This window comes from Equus caballus, chromosome 2, assembly GCF_041296265.1.
Source record: "Equus caballus isolate H_3958 breed thoroughbred chromosome 2, TB-T2T, whole genome shotgun sequence".
Lineage (NCBI taxonomy): Eukaryota > Metazoa > Chordata > Mammalia > Perissodactyla > Equidae > Equus > Equus caballus.
Window position 1 is genome coordinate 25,497,644 of NC_091685.1, and position 20,905 is coordinate 25,518,548.

At 39.8% G+C, this 20,905-nt stretch overlaps 1 protein-coding gene across 50 annotated transcripts in view; it reads left to right on the forward strand.

Annotated features, from left to right (window-relative positions):
* PUM1 (pumilio RNA binding family member 1) overlaps window positions 1-20,905 on the forward strand; it is a 122,680-nt gene that overhangs the window by 54,088 nt on the left and 47,687 nt on the right. For 47 of the 50 annotated variants that reach the window (XM_070260531.1, XM_070260533.1, XM_070260530.1 and 44 more), the window contains 3 exons: window positions 7,421-7,587; window positions 9,584-9,854; window positions 20,530-20,623. In XM_070260531.1, coding sequence (XP_070116632.1) covers window positions 7,421-7,587; window positions 9,584-9,854; window positions 20,530-20,623 — 532 coding nt within the window. The remainder of the gene's footprint in view (window positions 1-7,420; window positions 7,588-9,583; window positions 9,855-20,529; window positions 20,624-20,905) is intronic. The other 3 variants (XM_023634738.2, XM_070260566.1, XM_070260567.1) reach the window with 1 other exon arrangement.

Here is a 20,905-nt window from a genome sequence, read left to right on the forward strand (position 1 = left end):
AATAATTGGAATTAGAGAAAGATAAAAGACTGGGACTAAATTACTACTGTTTTTCTCTTTTTAAATAGTTATTTCATTAGTTAATCTTATGCGAAAGCTGTGTCTTTGGCATTCAGAATCTTGTATTCCTTTTTGTAAAGGTGGCCTCCACCTGTAGTTGTCTTGGGAGACTGGTGACTTTTACCTCTTTTCCAGTATTATCACCAGAAGAAGTTAAGACCTCAGGATAGAGATCAGAAAATTGAACTTGCTAAGAGATAATTTACCGAGCTTCTGAGGGTTACGTAAAAATAAATGAAAATTCTCCAAATCTGTTCCAGTTTCTTCTCAGAATGAAGGTTGTGGGTAATGAAATATTATCCCATATTTTGGCTTGAGTTGCCTCTAAAAGGTGATACGGGAGGACTGATCAGTGACACCAAGCTACCACATTAGCATATCCAGTCTTTTGGTGGATGGAGGTCTGAGGGTCAGTTTTTATCAGCTTTGTGGTTGTATCCTGCTGATCTTACACCTAACCTGGCTTTGCTCTGCCTGGTAGTTCTGATTACATTTGACCAAAGCTCTGCTCCTGGAAACCTGAGTCACTTTCTGTTGTCATGGTGTACACGCATCTTCTTGGAAAAGGTGAGGCCCACCCCCCTTTTTAAAAAAATCTAGCCTGTCATTCAAAGTGTTATTCAGAGGCCAAGGAAGGTAGAATATCTGCTTCTTGTAGATAATTGTTCTAAAGAGTGGTAATTGGTGGTTTACGGGTCGAAGCGCTCAGATGTTTTTACGTTTTGAGGGGCTGTACCAACATTGCCTCCGGTAGGCCTTGGAGAAGCCCCATTTTAATGCCCTGAGAGCTGAAGACATAATGAACGTAGACCTCAAAGCAAGTACTAAGGGGCCATTCTTAGCTACTGACAACAGATAATTCAGACTCTGATCAACTTTTCAATTTAAGGTGATTTAGAACTAATCTACTCATTCTACAGTGGTTTTCCATTTTTAATAAGGTGGTTTCCTGGTTTCAGCTGGAATGAAGGTATTTTAACTCTTTGTCTAGCTTTCCTGAGCTTTCTTAAGTTCATTTTGATTGTACAAATGGAGTCAGTAGTGTTGGCTTCTGTGATAAGAGTGCTTTCAGGCTGACGGTGAGAATCCAACAGCAGTGTTTTGTTCCCGGCGCCCACATAAACTTTTGGTGGTGTCCACGTGAGTCAGATGGTTCGGGGGGCAGCTGTCAGAGTCACAGGAAAACTCAGAAAACCGCTCAAGTCAGTTAAGTCTTTTACTGTATTTTCTTTTTGTATCCTTTATTTTATTTATTCCTTGAATAAGCTATCCCCTCCCCCCCAAAAAACATAACTACTGTATTTTGAGGTTACTGGGTATAACTGCCCATCTGTGTCTTTTGGAATACCAGCTGCTCTTCAAATAAATGGAAGCCTAGCCAATCAGAAAAGTAGATCATAAGCTCACTCTTCCCAGTTTATGGTGCCTAGGGAAATGAGAAGACCACCATGAACTTCGATTAGGGTGAAGATCACCCTAACCTTGTAAAAGAAAGATTTAAAAAAAACCCCAAAAAACCTTGGGACTGCCTTTCTACTTGTCTATAGGAACTGGCCACTTTCTGTCGTGGAGCATGCATACTCATAGCAATTCAGTTGGGTCACAGAACTTGATGACTTTCCTTCCTGATTGTCACTGCATTCTTTTAGGTAACCAGTGCTACTTTAATTAATTGTTTTTAAAAAACTTTGTGCAGTGTAATACAGTTAGAAGTCAGGGGTTTGAGTCTCAGCTGGATCTTAATTTCCTCATCTGCAACATGGGGATGATTAAAAATCCACAGTGTAATTCATACGGCTGTGTAATATATGTGAAATTGCTTTGTAAACCTTATAAAATTTTGCTCCAGAGTCCATGGGCCAATAGGATTATCAATAGCTGGGAGCTGATTAGAAACGCAGAATCTCAGACCCTACCCCAGGCTTGTTGAATCAGAATCTGCATTTTGACAAGACTCATAGGTGATTTGTATGCACATTAAAGTTGATAAATACTGCTGTAAGACGTAATTTTCATGGAAGATTCAGTCACCAGCAGGCTATGCATCAAATTCAGAAACGTCTCTCTACAGGGTGGGGGTCCCTTCAGATTTGAGCTTCCCTTGAACAAAAAATCTGCAGTGTCAAGCTTTTAGACACTGAAGAGATTAAAAGTTAAAAAACAAAAACAAAAACAAGCCCAACTTTTAGAAAACCCTTTTTTTGGTTTTCCTTTCTGTAATAACAAAAAATACCGTTCTACGTGTTTAAGATCTGTTTTCTTTTTCCTCCTGGATCTGGTGGTTACCACAGCAGAGGGAACACTCCTCTTACCTTTCTGCACACCAGGAATTGGGTGATCATATACACAGTGCCTGGTATGTTCCGTGTTCCACTGTTTCTAAAGTGCATACCTCCCCACTTCGTCCATTTTGAAGTTGGGATGCATCTTTCAAATGATAGTGTGTTATAGCTTAATTGCCAGTGTTTCCTTCTTAGTGGCACATAAAATGATGGTATGTCTTATAAATTGATGGTGTCTCAGATTTGATGAAATGTGGTAGTGGGAGGTGGCTTGATTCTGTACATATATCTCAGAAAAAGTCATTGGGACAAAAGGTCTAATGATGAGAGCCAGAACAGTTTGTTTACAGAGGGAAAAACGTAAGATGTCTAGCAATTTTGAAGCTTTCGGGCTGTGGAGGTGAGGATGAGCATGTCTGAAAAAGACAGTGGGGAAAAAAACGTGAAAATTGGATAAAGTACTTCTAAGAAGTTTTCTTCTTGTTGTTTTTAAAAGATTTGCACTTTCATGAATTGCCTTATTTAATCCTTGAAACAGCCTTTTGAGCTAGATACTGTTGTCCCTATGAATTTATAGATGAGAAGAATGAGGCTTAGAAGGGAAGTGGTGGGGTCTGGATTCACACTTTGTTCTAATTTCAATTCTTAGCTGTATTGCTTTCTGCTGTGCTATACTGGCTTGTTCATTAGTTGAGTTCCTCACAATAGGATCATGTTATGTTAATTTAAAAGTAATTCACATGGCTAGTAACTTCAAACTTTATTAATTTTTTTTAATATTTGAAATTTTTTATTACCAGTAGGACTACAAACTGCATAACTTCAAAGGAAATTGACATTTCAGCTTTTGGGCCTTTTGTGAAAAACACATGAGTGTACTCAGGAGAAACCACTATTTTAGTTAACATTGTTATGGTTTCTGGACTCAGTGTGTCAAGCAGATATGCAGAATATTCCTTTTTAGAAAGAAGGGAGGAAAATTACTAATCTCATTGAATGTGACTTCTGCCCTGTGGAGCTTTGTGCTAAGATCATGCAATAAGAGGAGAAATTAAATTCTCATTTCTCTGACTTCATTCAGAGTTAATAGATATTTTCTGCACTGTTCCTCCTGTCATGTGAGGCTTTGGGGAGGCTGAGCCATAAATGGGTTGGCGCTGATCTGCAGTGTGCGCTTCCTCAGGATCTGCCTGCTCTTCCCTCCGTCCTTCCGTATCCAGCAGTGGAACATGTTCCTCCCCCCTTTGTAGATTTGGGGTCTCCCAGAGCCTTTCTTGTCCCGCTCTTGAGCTTTTAATTGAGCGTGGCAACTTGCATTTTCAGCACACACTGCCTGTATTTCAGTTCTACAGGTTTGGGTTAACATTCATCTAAAGGAAGACCAAGACCACAATAAAAAGATGCTATTAATCCTTCTTTGTTTTTTCTTTCATTTAGCTAATAAACTTTTTCAGTACTATTATGTACTAGGTGCTGTGTGACTAAAGCAAAACCTAAACCCTGCCTTTATGATGCTTCCATTGGACTTAATTACAGTGGTTCTCACTTGTGAGTGCTTATTGGAGTTACCGGAGGAGAAGCTTTTTATAACATTTGTGGGAGCCTCTACAGACAATCAAATCAGAACCTCTGGGAGCAAGCCCAGACACTTGTAAATTTTAAAAAGATTGTGATACTTGACACTGATCGTAGAGCCACTGCATTGTGAAAATGACGGTGTCCCTGGAAGGGCCAGATTGGCTGTACAGTTACATTAGAGTTAAACCATTTAATTGAGGCTTTTAAGATTTTCAAACTTGATAGTACAGATCATGTTACCATTATCCATCTCAGTGCATAGCTTTTACTAATATATTATATTTGTATAAAATGACTTATACTTTAGCATATGCATCATTTCATTGATATTCATAACTGCTCTGTTTTAAACAAAATTATCCCTGTTTTATAGAGGAGAAAAGTAAGACTCAGGTTTAATGACCTGTCTAAAGTCCTGTGACCAGTAAGTGTTAGCAGTTGAGAAAGTAGGTTCTGTGCAATCTGAGTTAGTACTTTCTTAAAGACCGCATAGATACAAATAACTTACCTTATATTAAAAAGGTTTTAGGGGGCCGGCCCGGTGGTATAGTGGTTAAGTTTGCACGCTCCACTTCGGCATCCCAGGGTTTGCAGGTTTGGATCCTGAACGCGCACCTATATACTGCTCATCAAGCCATGCTGTGGTGGCATCCCACATACAAAATAGAGGAAGATTGGCACAGATGTTAGCTCAGGGCAAATCTTCCTCACTAAAAAGTAAATAAATTAAAAAAATTAAAATCCCATAAAATGTACCAACCATTTATTCTCCTATTCTTCTCTCTTTAGGGTCTTCACTTTTCTAAGAGACCATTTTTATGATCCTGAACCCTGTATTGTCTTTTAATAACAGACTTTTGACAGAGTGGTTTCCCGCCTGTACTCTTGGTGTCATTCAGAAATCAGATTTCATGTCACCTGTTTTTATTTAGGGCTGTTGTTGATTTGCTGAAGTTTTTTCTCTTAAGTAAACTTTTTATTAAAATATGACATATACAGAAAAGTGTTCGTCATAAATGTTGATCTTCATGAATTTCTACAAAATGAATACACCCTTGTAACTATCCAGATCAAGAAATGGAAGCCTCCTTTGGTCTCCCACCTTTGAATAGAAGAAACCTACTATTCTGCTGAGGCATTAATAACCTATTCAGAGTAGAAAATTGGTAGCTTTATTTTGCATGAATGTTCTGTACAATATTAGTGACAAACAGCCCATTTCAGGGATATTTTTGAAAATCTAGCCCTTGGCAGTCTAATTGAGAAGGTAAGTATCAGTGGCCAAGTTTTCAGGCCAGAGTAATCGGCTTACAGACAGGCTGAGCATCTTCTCAGCAAGCCCTTGTAAAGGGTCACTGAGGAAGGATAATGCAGAGAGTTGATTTGGAAAGTGAGTCTCCCCTGTCACCAGATTTCTTGCTTGTTGGTGAAACTTCCTACTACTACTTTATCCCATTTCCTTCCCGTTTTTGCCTGCAGACCTTTTGAACTCCTTGTGAAAAATTGGGGCTGATCTGCTCCTCCTAGCCAGTGACTTGATTTGTAGATTTGTGGAAGATTACTTAGGTGTATTCGTGGATGGTCCTTTTAATACTCTTTTATTGACGTTAATGGTATCTAATTCAGGTAGCGTTGTTTGTTGTCTAGACCACATCACCACCTCCTGGTTGATAAAGACTGTGGGAGGATCTTTCTTATTTTAGCAGTTCAGTTTTGCAGGATTTTTGTTTGGCATTTCAATTTTCTTCATCATATTTTTTGAACTTCTGCCAGGGATAGGAAAATGAATATACAGCTTCTGTCAGTTTTACTTTTGCGGTAGGAGGAAGCTATTGTCTCTGGACATTTTGAAAACCCTTTCTGTCTTTAGAATCCTGTCCTATTCCCATCTCTGCTTTGGGGTCTCAGTGTGATGCTTAATTGGCTATCATTCACTTCTTTTGAACCAAAAACAATCTTATGCTTTCAAGATTCTACTCTGAAAGTCACGTCTCATGGCTGCCAGCCCTGTAGTTTACCATCTAGATGCCACATGAAACTGAGTTGTATATCCTTTCTAAGTTCCTTCTCGTATGTGTTTCTTTGTTCGTATTAGCCATGAGATAGTTCTTTTTCTGTGTTAGCTTTGAATGGGGAATGATTTTGAAAGTAAAATGGACTCTGGAAGTGGTAATTGAAAGGTCTAAGAATGTGAAGGTCCACGAGTCACCCTTTCTTGGCCAGAGATCTCTAAAACTACTGTGAGAGCATCTATTGTGCATTTGCCGGCCTGCACACTCACAGCTGAGCGTCTGCTGCTCCAGTGTCCATTGATTCCCCCCCAATGAAATTTGGTTGTGGTGACTGGAGATGCTGTGCAGCAGTTCTCGCCTTCTTCTGATTGGATCTTGCCCTTTTCCAGGAGCTTTAATTTGGTCCAACGTATTTGTTTCTTTCTTAAACCAGAAACCAGTTGTGGGGACAAGCAAGGTTGCCTCTCTTTAGTTTTACAAAACCAAAGGTTACTTGCCCTTTGATCAGATTCTCCAAAGCTCTCTGTGCAATGTCAAGTCGCTATGCCAAATCTTTTCCTTTTGGAAATCAAGGCACGTTTGCTTTATGTGTTGTGGGTAAGAGGAGACAGACTTAATTTCCTTAGAAGACAGGACATCAACATACTTGGCACCACATCAGTTCTTTTAGGTCCAGTCTTTCAATCTTTGTAGTTTGAAACACTTCAGAGATGAATTCTGTTGCATCACTGATTCGACTTAACATGCTCCCATGTAGTCTCAAGATAATCTGGTATGTGACGGGCAGGTAGTGGAAGGCAACAGGTAAACATTTAGAATACTCTTGGTGAATTTCAGTTAGATTTAACATGTTTTGAAGGATTAAAAAAATTAAAGTTAAGGATGATTGTGAATTATTGATGCAATAAGCTCTGAGACATAGGGTGGAACTGGGGTGGTGGGTGGTGCAAATTGGCAAGATATATATATCTCAAGATAAAGTATAGATAATCTAATTAGAATGATGTCAGACCACACTTAGCTCAATATTCGCAAGCAAGGGAAGCACTCATATAGGCAGTGGTGAAGTAGGAAATTTCTTTCTGTAGGCTTAACACTTTCCAACTATACTGTTAGCTTCCATACCTGGGGCTTATTAAGAGTCATTGTATTGTATATAGTTAGATTTGAGAGTAGAGAAGTAGCAGCAAGAGAGAAAGTTGTGGCTGGGCCTTGGATAGAAAGGAAAAAAATTGGGTGGTGGGACATTGGGCTTGGTAAGACTGTCCTCAACTCTGTAACATAAATGTATGTCTGTCTCCCCCATTTGGCAAGACTTTCTGCAGTGTTCCTGCCTCTGTGTTGTCTGTTAATTAGATTGTAATGTCTTGAAAGGGCATGAACACTAGCCTGTTCTAATTAGCATCTAGTGTAGTCTGCTGTCCACAGTGGTTGCCCACTATTATTAGTTGATGATGATTAGTGAAGCTGAAGCTATTTTTCAAACAGGGCCCAAGGGATGCAGACAGTGATGAAAACGACAAAGGTGAAAAGAAGAACAAGGGTGCCTTTGATGGAGATAAGCTAGGAGATTTGAAGGAGGAGGGTGATGTGGTGGACAAGACCAATGGTTTACCAGTGCAGAATGGCATTGACGCAGACGTCAAAGATTTTAGGTTTGTATGTTTTACGCTTCTGATTTTTGAATGGGGGCTCTGGGTTTTTGTTTTGATTTAGTTTTGTTTTGATTTTAGTTTTCCTTTTCCCTCCTTATGTGTCCTTTTTGAGAATTGGGTCTAGTGTAGGCCATACCACAAAGATTGTAAATTAACTGGCAAGGTGGAATTTTCTAAGAGCTGTGAATGCTTTGCCAAATCAGTAGGGTTTGCATTTGAGTAGGGCTATGTAATTTCCAGAATGATGCCATAAAGATCATTTCAGTGATTCTCCAATATCAAAATCACCTGGGCTGGGAGCCTTGGGACTTTCGCCAAGTTTCTCCCATGTCACTATCTTGGGAGAAACCATGGTTACTAATGGAAGTGTGTCATCTCTCTCTGGCATGTTAGAGTAGAGGGAAAAACACTTGAGGACTTCTGAATTATTTTGTTTGGGACTCATAAGCTCCCTTTGAGCTAGGTGGGTCAGGTATCATTTTTTCTCGTTTTGAAGAACCAGAGATGCAGCTTAGACGACTTGTCCTGTTGATGCCTCTCATTTCGTCTCTGGTCATGAGTGATTTGCAGGCTTTACCCTATACTTTAATACACGCGCTATTAAAATGATATTTGTCTTCCACATTTGACAAGTATTCTTCATTTATGTAGGCAGCCTTTAGTGATGGTTATATAATTTGAGCAATCTAAAAATCCTTGGTCAGTGATGTACAGGTAGAGAATTTAATCTTTTAGTGTTAGTCTAAAGCTAATATGTGTGTGTCTAAACACACACACACGCACACACACACACATCTTATTTTAATATATACCAAAGCCAAAATTAAAATAGACTTTGGATCATCGTTTGTAGAACAATGTTCAGTTGTTTGGTATTCCTAATCTAGTTTTTGTATCTTGTGAGTGCAAAGAATTACAGTCTTGGGAAGAAACATGAGGCACAGAGTAATAAATACTCATTTACCTGAAGTCTTTCGGATGAGTTTGGGTAGCCTCTCAAGCAGCCTGTTGCTGTGTTTTGTGGTATTTAACTTTGGGGCAGGTGGTGGTGTTAGGGCATGTGTGTGTGTGTCAAGGAACACAATAATAGCTTTAATTTGTACCAGTTACAGGATTTGTTTTAGGAGTGAAAGGCGTGGAATGTAGTCACAGGCTACACTGCCCTGACCGGAATGTAATTTTATATCGTATTAGTCTGATTTGGGATCCTGTAGTCCTTCACTGCTTTTACGTAGGGTGGCCATGTGGCCCAGGTTACGTAGGGCAGTGCTCATTTATACCTGTGTCTCAGGATATTTTATTAATAGTGCCCTTTCCTCTCTTAGGAGTGTCCTGGTTTAGATGTTAAATTATATCCTCACATTACTTTTCATTTTTAGAGTTGTCTCCTTAGCAGGGGCATATCCTAGATAATTTATTCTGTACTATTTCGTAATGGTCTACGTCTTCTGATTTCTTAGAAGGGGAAAAGGGGAGACAGTTTTAGCATTGGCCGGTAGTACCCAGTAATACATAAAATTCTTTTTATCCTATATAAAAATTCTTTTAAAAATCCAAGATCATTCTCAGATGTAGAATTTCCCTTTAGAAACTACTTTTTCCATTGGCTCTATGTCTAAAAAGTAGACGTTGCTTTTGGGGGCTTGTTTTACTACCAGCATTTTGGGATCTCTGGTTCATAGATGCCACAGGCAGTGATTTTTCCAGTTCATTCACTGTTCCTCAAATCTGGGCCCCATTTGTGAAAGAAATTGTAAATTAATAGCAGGTAATGTAAATGTAAGGGGAGGGTTGTGGTGGGAAGACAGCCATAGAAGAGTCGTTTCATAGGATATAAGATGTAAGCACCATAAGGGGTCTCTGGTTGTTTTGTAGAAAAAGTTTTAAGTACTGTTGATAATAAGCTATGTCAAGGACATTGTCCTTAAACTTGGGTTGCTGTAGTGTCCCTCCCCGCTCAAAATAAGATTTAATGCCCTTTACTTTCTCTGTTTAGCCGTACCCCTGGTAATTGCCAGAACTCTGCTAATGAAGTGGATCTTCTGGGTCCAAACCAGAATGGTTCTGAGGGCTTAGCCCAGCTGACCAGCACCAATGGTGCCAAGCCTGTGGAGGATTTCTCCAACATGGAGTCCCAGAGTGTCCCCTTGGACCCCATGGAACATGTGGGCATGGAGCCTCTTCAGTTTGATTATTCAGGCACGCAGGTACCTGTGGACTCAGCAGCAGCAACTGTGGGACTTTTTGACTACAATTCTCAACAACAGGTACTGTGTGTGTCTCTGTCACTCTCTCTACTCTCCCTCCAGCCAGCACATTATTCAAGTAACTAAGAACGGGGGATGGGAGGAGGGTGGCATTATTTTAAGCTGTTGATAGCCAGCCCTTCTTAACCCAGCAGTGATGGGGGTTTACACAGCTTCTGTATCATCCCCTCAAGAAGCTCATTCCCAAGCTGAGGTGTCATTTGCGAGAGACCACCCTGCTCTCTGTGAAATTCCTTTGGCTCCTCTCTCTCCCCAGGGCCTGGGGAGTGGACGAGGTGGTGCTACCTCTTGTAATAATCCTCTTGGATGCCAGATTCATCTCTTTGAAGGTTAATGTGATTGTGATGCTACCGGTTTTTGTTTTGTTTTTAAAATAGTAAACTCTCTGTTACCACTGTCAGGGACCCAGTGCTAGGTTGCCTTATTGGTCATGTCTTTTAATTAAGTGAGTTACTGCAGATAACAAACATACCTGGTACCGTTTGAAAGAGTTAGACTGATTAGAGGACACACACACACAAATCACTCAACGTAAAATCTACAGTGAAATTACTTGGCTCTTTGTTTTATTCATAAATCCCTGGAAAATACTGTAAATGTGCCTTCTGGGTTTGAAGGCATGGTATGACTAACTCTAGGGTTTACTGATCATTCTGTTTAATTTTTTTTTAAAAGGAAAATCATCTGTCTGAATTATAAAAGGAGGCAGGTAGCTTTCTAAACTTGTTAAGTTCCACTAATTCTCCCTTGTTGGAATTAGTTTGATGGGCCATGAATTTCTCATACTCTTTAACTTTGGACTAGAACATAAATATAAAACTTGTAGATTTGAAAGGTTAAAATCTCGCTTTGAAGTTGAGAAATTCTCTATCTATGGGAGGAAATTGACTTGTGGTCTTTGGAGACCAGTTGTAGCATACTGTCCCTTTAGTTGTCATAAATAGCTGATTTTAAATGCATTTTCATTGATAGACAACTGGGTAATAAAGTTAACCAGGTGACGTTTACCAAAAGCAATCCCTTTAAGGGATGATGCGATGTGCACGCCCTGCGCTCAGTGTCAGATGGATGTGTTAGGTTTTGTTGAGAGTAAACTAAAAGTGCACACTGTTCTTCTGTAGTTCCCAGTGGGTGTGCCCACCTCTTGTAAGACTGGACTTTCTGTGAAACAGTCTTCTTACACTGTTTTGCCTCTTTGCACATAATCCTCAAAACAGCAGTTTTGAGTGAAGCCAGAAATCGCTTCAGGTGCTGAAGATATATTAGACTGCAAAATATTTTGTGCCACGTCAGCAAATATAGGGACACAGTATTCCTGTGTAGATTTCAACTTGTCCAGCTTTGAATGTTAATGTGCTAGTTTCTCTCTCTCGATTGAGGTTGTCAGTGTAGGCTATTCCTAATTAGTGTCCTCTAACCTACTTACATTAAGAAGTTTTATCCGATTCTTTCTTTACCTGAGTTTCTTTCTGCTCTGTCTTTGTCTGAACTTCCCCAGCAGCTCTTAGAACTCTGGCCATTTTTGGTTCTTCTGTACTCAGTCTCACCCTTTTTAATCCTCTGCTTATTATTTAAGAAGTGTTTGTCTTCAACCTCTTATGGATGAAAATCTGATTCTCTTTCATTTAATTGTTCTTTAGTTCATAGCCAGAGTTGGGATTCTCATTTGATTTACTGGTCTCTGGTTTCAGAATAATTTTACCAGTTTTTTGGGAGATTGGACAATTATTAGATTCTCAGACAGAAATATACTTTTGCATACCCACAAGTAGTTAACACAATTACATTAAAAACAGCACCCACTCAGGTTTATAAAACCTGGGGTGCTTCCACCACGTCTCTCATTTCAGCAGTTTTTGAAAGTGAATGTTATTATTTTGAAAGTTAAACTCTTGTTGGGTTCTGGCTTTTCCTATACGCGTTTGTTGCTGCTACATAGGGGCATTGTTAGAAAGATGTACCACCATCATATGATGTGGTCACTGTTGTTTTAGTCCATGGGCCCCTGATTCTTACTTTGCTGAGTAGATTGTTTGACACATTCTAGTACTCGGCACCCTGATAGCCTGCCTGGGACCCAGTGCCTCAAGACTCCAAGTATCTTCAAGACCCTTAACCTCTCAAAGGCTCTTGCCAGTAGTTGTTAAGAAGGAAAGGTCCTTTTTCTACTGGAGATTGGTGTTCTTAGGTTTTTATCCCTCCAGTCTTTCTTACCCTTTTGTTTTTCATCACACTTTATACCCCTTCCCATTTCTACTAATTTAAATTGTTCTCATTCTTCAAGGTCCAATGCTGTTACCTTTCTTGATCTCCAAATCAAAAAGTTGCCATGTCTGTCTCCTTAGAGCTCTGTAGTGCATTGTGCTTCCTTAAGAAAAGGAGTCACCATATTCTGCCTTGTGTTACGATTATTTGCTAATAGTCCTTGTTAAACTGTAAACTCCTTGAGTAAGGTCTGGGTCTTGTCCCCTCTATGTCCTCTGCTTCACTTTAGCAGACCAAGTTTTCAGGGAACTTTTTCCATATCCCTGTTATAATATCTCGAACATCTCCTGTATTTAATATGCTTCTCAAAACTAAAATTTGAAACCAGCCTCCTAAGAGGTCTGGAGGCTGCTCCTGGAGGGTTAGCATGCATTGTAACACGCGAGTCCTATGGACCTAGTCCGCCACCTCGTGCCCCACGTACAAACGACTAGACCTGTATCAGATCGAGGAAATCTGCCTCCTGGATCACTATTTAACCATTTAGGGTCACGGCCCTCTGTTGCCACCTAATAGAAGCCATGATCCTCTTATCAGAAAAATGTACGTAATTCTTTTGGCACCCACCGAATGTTGTGGATAACTTCAGGGAGATCACAGATCTGTGGACTGCAGGTTATAACCTCTGTTTGCATTTTTTGTTCTCACCTGTAGCCAAGAATATCTTCTTGATTGAAATGGGCTCCCCCCGACCCCCATGGCTCTCAGTTTAGTTATTCTGACTTATTTGGTTATTTAAATAGTGTAAGGAAGTACTCACTGACAAGTGATGCGACCATTCATGCCCATGTCCTAGGAACCTTAGACCCGAGTGTACTCTGTTCTCTCAGGAAGGACGGACTTACGGAAGAGGCGATCTTGAGTGGTGTCTTGAGAGACTTGTTTATACCAGGAAGAGAATGGAAATTCCAGTGGAGGAAATAGTAAACCTGAAGGATTAAAGTTAGAAATTAACAGGTGCATATTCAGTAGATAGTACAGAAGCAGTCATCCCAGGCGTAGTTGAGGTTGAAGAAGGGTGACTTGTGAGGTTCGCAGATAGTGTTGTGTGTCTTACTGACTTTGCTGCCTTATGGAGAGCGACATATTTTTAAGACGGAATGACTTAATTATCATGGTTTAATATTTGTGCTGAGTGTTGGTTTATCAGCAGCTTTAGACATTTCTCTATTCATGTTAATCAGTTAACTGTTGACTGTTGTGTCCTTCCAGGAACCTTCGGTTCTGCCCACAGTGAACAGAGCTAGTGTTCATAGTAAAGCTGTCATACGTGAAACAATTGTGGAACAGTTGAGGACCTGAGTGCTAAGTTGGTTGGTCAGAAATGCTACCAGAACAGGGGAGAGCTTGATGAAGACCAGGGTTGCATGGACCTGATTTGAAAGACAAGTGGAGTCTGTATTGCTGCAGTTAAGAGAGCAGAGCTATGGAGATGGACATGACTGTGGTGTGGTCTTAGGCTGGCAAGAGTGGAAGGTGCATGGAGAAGGGGAAAAGGAAGTAGAGGTGCGTTTGGTTATCGAGTCCAGGTCACAGAGGCCTTGAGAGCCAGACCTGAGTCCCAGTCAATATTAATGATTGTGAGGCTAGAGCCGGAGATCTAGTGTGGCACAGAATTTTCCTGTACATTCTGCTGTTTTGTCTTGGTTTTCTTAAATGGGTGTCAAAGACTATCATTTTTTTCTGGTTTTGAGTTATTTGCTACAATTGATAGGGCAGCTTTATTTGTGGTTTTATGAGGGGATCTTGTTTGGAAATTGACAAAATAAGTAATTCCTTCTTGTGTTCTGTTTCTTTTTAATAAGGGCTTTGATTTGGTGCAGTAAATTGGTTTCATAAAACTTCATATGGGCTTATATTGAGATACATAATGTAGAGCAGCCTGGAAATACAGAAAAGGTAATTTTCATTTAGTTGATTACAAACTTAATGGTAGCTAGGGTTACTTTCGGTTTTGGGTAGTGAGTTTACTTGTAAACGTCACCTTTCTAAGATTTATTTAGGGCAGCGATTCCCTCTGTTGTGCCGTGAACCCCTTGGCAGTTAGGTGAAATCTCTGGACTGAATTCTCAGAATAATGTTTTAAAATGTGTAGTGTAAGTAGGATTACAGAGGATGCCAATTAAATAAAAATAGCTATAAAATATTTAACAGCACATTTATAATGATGTATTTGCTTCTTTATCATATGATGCATGAAATAGAACTAGGTGTACTAACTATCATAATGAGGATAACCAGGATTTTGAGATGTCTAACAACTGTAAAGTAACGGGAAAATATGTGATGTCTGTTGGCACTTGGGTCACAGATGTATTGCTAATGTTAATCTGATTTGTTCACTACAATCACAATTGAAGGACATGCTACATTTTATGAGAGTAAAGATAATTTTGCCTATCCCAAGTACAAAGATCCAGAGTTTAAGAACCCCTAATTTAGGGTAATTTGAAATGCGCATTGATATCTGTGGAGTATTCTCCCCTTTTCCTCACTTTCCTCTCTTTGTCTTCTCCTTGATCCTGAAAAATACAGTGAACAGTTCATATATAATGTGTTCATACCATTTTGTGTTATGATCCTTGAGTAATATTCTTTATTTTAATTCTTTTAATATTCTATATAAGTATATTTTAGAAAATTATTACTAGGTTTCATTATATTACAAATCCAGAATATTTGTATAAATTAGACTAATTGTTGATGTTTATTTAGAATCAGTTCATCTAAAAATAGCCTAATGTAGCATGTTTTTACAACATTGTATACTGGTGTACGAAAACTCTCACCTGCTGGGCATGAATTTTAACAAAGAAAAAACACTCTGGAAATCATAATTGAAGTACTATATTCACTTCTTCACAGCCCTTCTCAGATCAGAGAGGATCTTGGCGTGCGTTGCTTTTAAAAGTGTGTTAGTGATTAAATGCCACTTTTAGGAGGCCAAGTGTGTGCATGGTTTTAAAATAAGTATTTAATGTTTTTGTTTTCAGTTTACAGATGAGAGGAAGATTATTCTCTTAGTGTCATGTGTAGAGTCACCGTTTGAGTTCTGACCTTAGTTAGCAGTTTGGTCAGTTGAAGCTTATCTTTATTGTTCCTTGACTTTGCCAAAATGTTATGATATGCTTTTCCTCAAAAGATAGTAATTTACTTGGCGGAAGGATATATTTTGTTTTTCTCACCTTATTTAGAAATCATTTATTTTGGAGTCAGATTCTTCATCTGCTAAAGAAATGTGAAGAAATTTTTCTTTTTTTCAAATTTGACAGCATGCTCTGTATGTACCTGTCAAACCAAAAGTCATTGTAATCATTAGTTGACCATTGCACTTGTTTAAATAACCTGGTGAAAAATGGACTTTGATCTGGAAGCTTGAAACAGTGGCAAACTTTCACAAATTTCATGTACTGAGGACTGGCTCCAAGGTACACTTTTTTCTTAATAATTTATAGTCCCATCATTGATGTAATATTTTTAGTGTTTTTCTGTATAAATCCTGACAACAGCCCCATGAGGTAAGGCAAGTGTTATATTTTTACAGATCAGAAAATGAAGACACGGAGCCTTAAGAGACTTCCTGGAGGTCGTAGGCTAGAAGCCGGTGTGAACGTTTGTTTGGGTTTCTGGCTCCAGGTTGTTTCCCGTGGACCTAGGACTAGAAACACAAAGCCTTTTGCTGTATGGAGTTGTCTGACCTTCAAATTCAACTGCATTCATAGTTTTTCTGCATGGAGTGTATTGTAAAAAGTACTCAACAACAAAAACCAAAAGGTTTTTCTTTTCTCCCTGTTATCTCTGAACTGCTGACAGCAGTTGGTGCTCATGAACTCTCTGGGATTTGATGTTAACACTGTCTCAGGAGAGTCTTGCCTTCTGCTTGCCACATCAGGGGCTGCCTTGTTGGAGGAGGAGCCGTAAGAGGTGACTCACGCAAGAGCTGTGTGTCTGTGGTGGCGCTCTCCCCATTCATCAGCAAGAACATCACACATAAGGGACTGTTTTAAGTGCTTTATGTGCATTAATTTTAATACCTACAGCAGCCTTCTGAGTTAGACGTATCTTTATTGTCCCCATTAGAGAGAGAAGGAGAATGAGGCATGGAGAGATTCTCTTGTCCAATGTCACACAGGAAGTCAGCACTGGAGCTGAGATAACGAATCCAGCCTTTCTGGCCCCAAAGTCTATGCTCTTATCCTCTATCCACTATGTGTATTGCTTTAAGTTGGTAAAAGCCCAGGGCTGGCAGTACATTTTCTTGGGAGGGAGTAGGCTTTCACTTTTGTTAACCCCATACTTATATATTATGCCTCCAGATTCCGAAAACTCAACAACAGTGTTTTTATGCCAAAAATTATTATTGATAACAATAGTAATATTTTATGAGATGCCAGCTATATGTCAGTCAGTATGTTGAGTGGTTTTGACTGCCCAGATTTCCTTCTGGAATAAAAGTCCTGCAGAGTATATTTTGTAAGGTTATATGGAGACAGAGAAGGGAGTCAAACCAGCTTGCTTATGTCGTTCCCAAATTAATGCCTTCAATATTGCTTATTAGGAACCTTGATTAGCTTGAAATAGTTGGTATATTTTCCCCTGCATTCAGTCTCCTGAACAACTTAGGAATTTTACTCAAGTAAGTTGTAATCAGTAGTGGCACATTTGTCACTATACTGACCTTAAAATAAGCATTTTTATCCAAATCTCACAGTATTATTTCTCCATTACTATTGGCTTGCTTTGTGAAAATCATGAAAATATTAACAGAGCTCAGTGCTTTGCCCAGCAGATGGCATTAATATGAGTTTTTCAGGATCCTTTGGAATCCATTACTTACCAATTATCCAATTTTGTTTTGAATACCCTGTATTTCCAGTTACTGTTGAACCATTTACATAAAGAGAATGTGCCAGAATTGCTGTAATCTATGCTGTAATCAAATCTGCCTGCTGTAGATACATAATTTACTTTTGTTAATTGTTTACTGGAAAATGCACTCAAGGAAATAATTCTTTCTCTATTCACCATAATCACTGAGATATTAATCAACTCTCAAATGTAAGATGTATGGGAGCTCTTGTAGGGCCTGGATGTTTTAGTTAAAAGTAATAGTCCCTACTCTCAAAGTGTGGTAACATGGTGGTGACAGCCACAAACTAATGTGATGCAGAATGATTACTTTCTTTTTTGGTGCTGAGGAAGATTTGCCCTTGAGCTAACATCCATTGCCAATTTTCCTCTTTCTTTCCTTGAGGAGAATTAGCCCTGAGCTAACATCTGTGCCAGTCTTCCTCTATTTTGTATGTGAGTCACTGCCACGGCATGGCTTGATGCGTGGTGTAGGTCTGCACCTGGGATCTGAACCTGTGAACCCAGGCTACCAAAGTGGAGTGCATGAAACTTTAAACATTCGGCCACAGGGCCAACCCCCCAGAATGATTACTTTTATGGTATTCACATACAGTACGTGTTTGTATATTTACAGATGCAATACATATACACACGAGTTACATGTAATGTTAAAGACGTACAAAGCAAGGGGCTGGCCCTGTGGCCTAGTGGTTAAGTTTGGTGCACTCCACTTCAGCTGCCCAGGTTTGGTTCCCAGGTTCAGACCTACACCACTTGTCGGCAGCCATGCTGTGGCGGTGACCTACATACAAAATAGAGGAAGACTGGTATCAGATGTTAGCTCAGGGTGAATCTTCCTCAAGCAAGTGGAGGAAGATTGGCAACAGATGTTAGCTCAGGGCAAATCTTGCTCAGCAAGAAAACAAAACAAAACAAAACAAAAAAAACAAAGCGAGGATAAGTTAAGTGGAATGGCTTTGGAATACTGCTTTTGGTTAATAAATCAAGATAACATTAAGAGTTGTGTTCTGACTACACCATCTTTGTTTCCCTATCTCCACCTCACAGCACCTAGCTAATAATAGGTGTTCAAAAAAATGTCTGTTAAATGAAATGAGTTATTTTATTTGCAGCAGAGCAAAGAAGGATAGAGGAAAGAGGCTAGCATGAGCAATGTCTGACATGTTAAATATTTCAAAAGGATTTAGGCTAGGAAAATTCCAGAGACCCGTTGAAGAGATAGTAGATATTTAGTGGAACTATGAGGTATTTTTACAACCTGGGAAAATTTTATAAACAGCTTTCCACCGTTTTACTTGTTTTCTCTCTCCTGGCTGCCCCTCTCGGGTGTCCTGCCATCTGTTGGTAGGAATACAACACGACACTGTCCTTTAGGCAAAACAGAAATTTGAAACCAAGTTGGCAGAAATCACAAGATCACAGTTACCAAATAATACTGATTGGCCACCTTCCTGGAGTGAGCAATTGTTTTGATTTTTTTTTTTTTTTTTTTTACTGAGGAAGATTTGCCCTGAGCTAACGCCTGTTGCCTGTCTTCCTCTTTTTTTTTTTTTTTTTCCTTTGCTTAAGGAAGATTAACCCTGAGCTAAGATCTGTGCCAATCTTCCTCCACTTTATATGTGGGTCACTGCCACAGCATGGCCGCCAGTGAGTGATGTAGGTCCACATCTGGGGTTCCAAAATCCTGAACCCAGGCCGCTGAAGCGGAGCACATTGAACTTAACCACGGCGCAGTGGGGCCGGCCCCTTGATATATTGTCAGTAGATTCCAGTATTTCTTTGGAAGACTTGATATTTAATCAGTGCCTAAAAAGTAGTGTTATCTTTTCTTTTTTTAAAGATTTTATTTTTTCCTTTTTCTCCCCAGAGCCCCTCAGTACATAGCTGTATATTCTTCGTTGTGGGTCCTTCTAGTTGTGGCATGTGGGACGCTGCCTCAGCGTGGTTTGATGAGCAGTGCCATGTCCGTGCCCAGGATTCAAACCAATGAAACACTGGGCTGCCTACAGCGGAGCGCACGAACTTAACTACTCAGCCACGGGGCCAGCCCCAGTGTTATCTTTTTATCAGCATCATAATGGAGTTTTTCTTTTCTTTAACCTTTGAAAATAAAAAACTCGAAAGTATTTTTAAAATCTGTACATGCTAACTTTTGACATTCATACTGTAAAAGTAAAGCCTAATTTTACTTTCACTTTTAGGAAAATGAGTGTATAGAAAGAGAAGTAAAAGGTGAAGTTGGCAAGTATGTTCAAAATATTCACCTTTTGTTATTTAAAATCAGTCTACTCATCAAGTAGCCAAATCCTGGGATAAAGTCTTTCCACTGCCTAGGATAACATTGAAAGTCCAGTTGTGACGATAATTAAGTTGAGTTGATGGAATGACTTTATCTCCTAATGTCTGAAGCAATCAGGTCTCTTTATGAGGGCATCTGTAATTCAAGATCCATGGTGTCTGTTATATATCATCTAGTGACGTCAGCGGAGCTGTTGAAAAGTTCTCTAGAAAGAGCAGGTAGGTTGAAGGTCCTTTCTGGGGCCGTCCCTTCAGTAAGTGCTCTCAGTCCGATTTCAGCAAATAAAGAAGTCTTCAGTATGACTCCTTGGAAGGAGGCACGTCAAGGCAATCCACAGTCAGGTCACCGGCATTCCCTTTCTTTGTACCAATACTATTCGTACTAAAATGTATGAACGTTTTATTCTGTTGTATCCCCCGTTCCTTCCACAGTGCCTAGCAGGTATTGTTTGTTTCATAAATATTTGTAGAATGAATGAGAGAATGATTGACTTTGTATTCAGATAGAATCTTGGGATATTCTTAGTGTCAGGACCTTTGAACGCCTTTCCGTTTCTTGGGAACTAAGAAGTGTGCTAGGTCTGAACTCATAATCCAAATTTTGTTAATAGCAGCTGTATTTCTGTTGTTTTATTTCCTACATATGAAGATAGGTATCCTAGGAAACTCGGGAGCTCCCGAAAGTTGGGCAGTTGTTGAGTTTACTCATTATAATAAGCTACTAGTTGAGGAAGGTATTCAATATCATCTTCCCAAGAAGAGGCAGCCAGAGGATGAAATGAGTACTTTCCATTTTCCTTTCCAAAATGTGAGCAGGTGAGGATTAATTCAAAGTGTTTGTGGGGGTCTTGAAAGAACTGAGGGGAGATAATGGCAGTAGGGGCAACATGGTAAGTCATCTTGTAGTACATTTAACTTTTCACTGTGCCTCAGGACAGGCAGAACTTTCTGGTTTGTTGAGAGCCGTTAGGCATTTATATGTATGTTTGGTTCCGAGGATGTGTAACCTATGAAGTAGTCAGCACTTGGGAACGGGGTGCACCGACTTGAAGTAGGGAGAGAGGGGAAAGCAGAACTGTGAAGCTTCTCAATACCACGGTAAGGGAGTAGAGCATGAGAACATTTTTGTTTAAAGTATCGTGCCTAAACGAGCGGTTAGAGAAGTTTTTATTCAGAGAGGTTTTAAAATTATTTCGTGAGACAGTTTCTCTAACCTCACCATGGCTTTCTCTTACCGCAGCTGTTCCAGAGGCCCAACGCGCTTGCCGTCCAGCAGCTGACAGCGGCTCAGCAGCAGCAGTATGCTCTGGCAGCTGCTCATCAGCCCCACATCGGTAAGTCTGTGGCTCCCTTGTTATAGGGGCGGCCACCGTGTTAGGGTAGCTGGCTGCTCTGAAACCCCGTAGCGTGGACTGATGATAGAAAGCCACACAATCCCTCAGAGTACATGGCCTCTTTCTCTTGTTCACTTGTTTTGGGCCATGTTCTTTATTTTTGGCACACCTTCTAGACCTCAAATCATAAGATTTCTTAGTGTCCAGCTATTGTTCTGTCTCACTGTTCCTGGGTTTAGAGTATTTATACAGTAGTGACTAGCATCCACTCTGTTGGTAAGA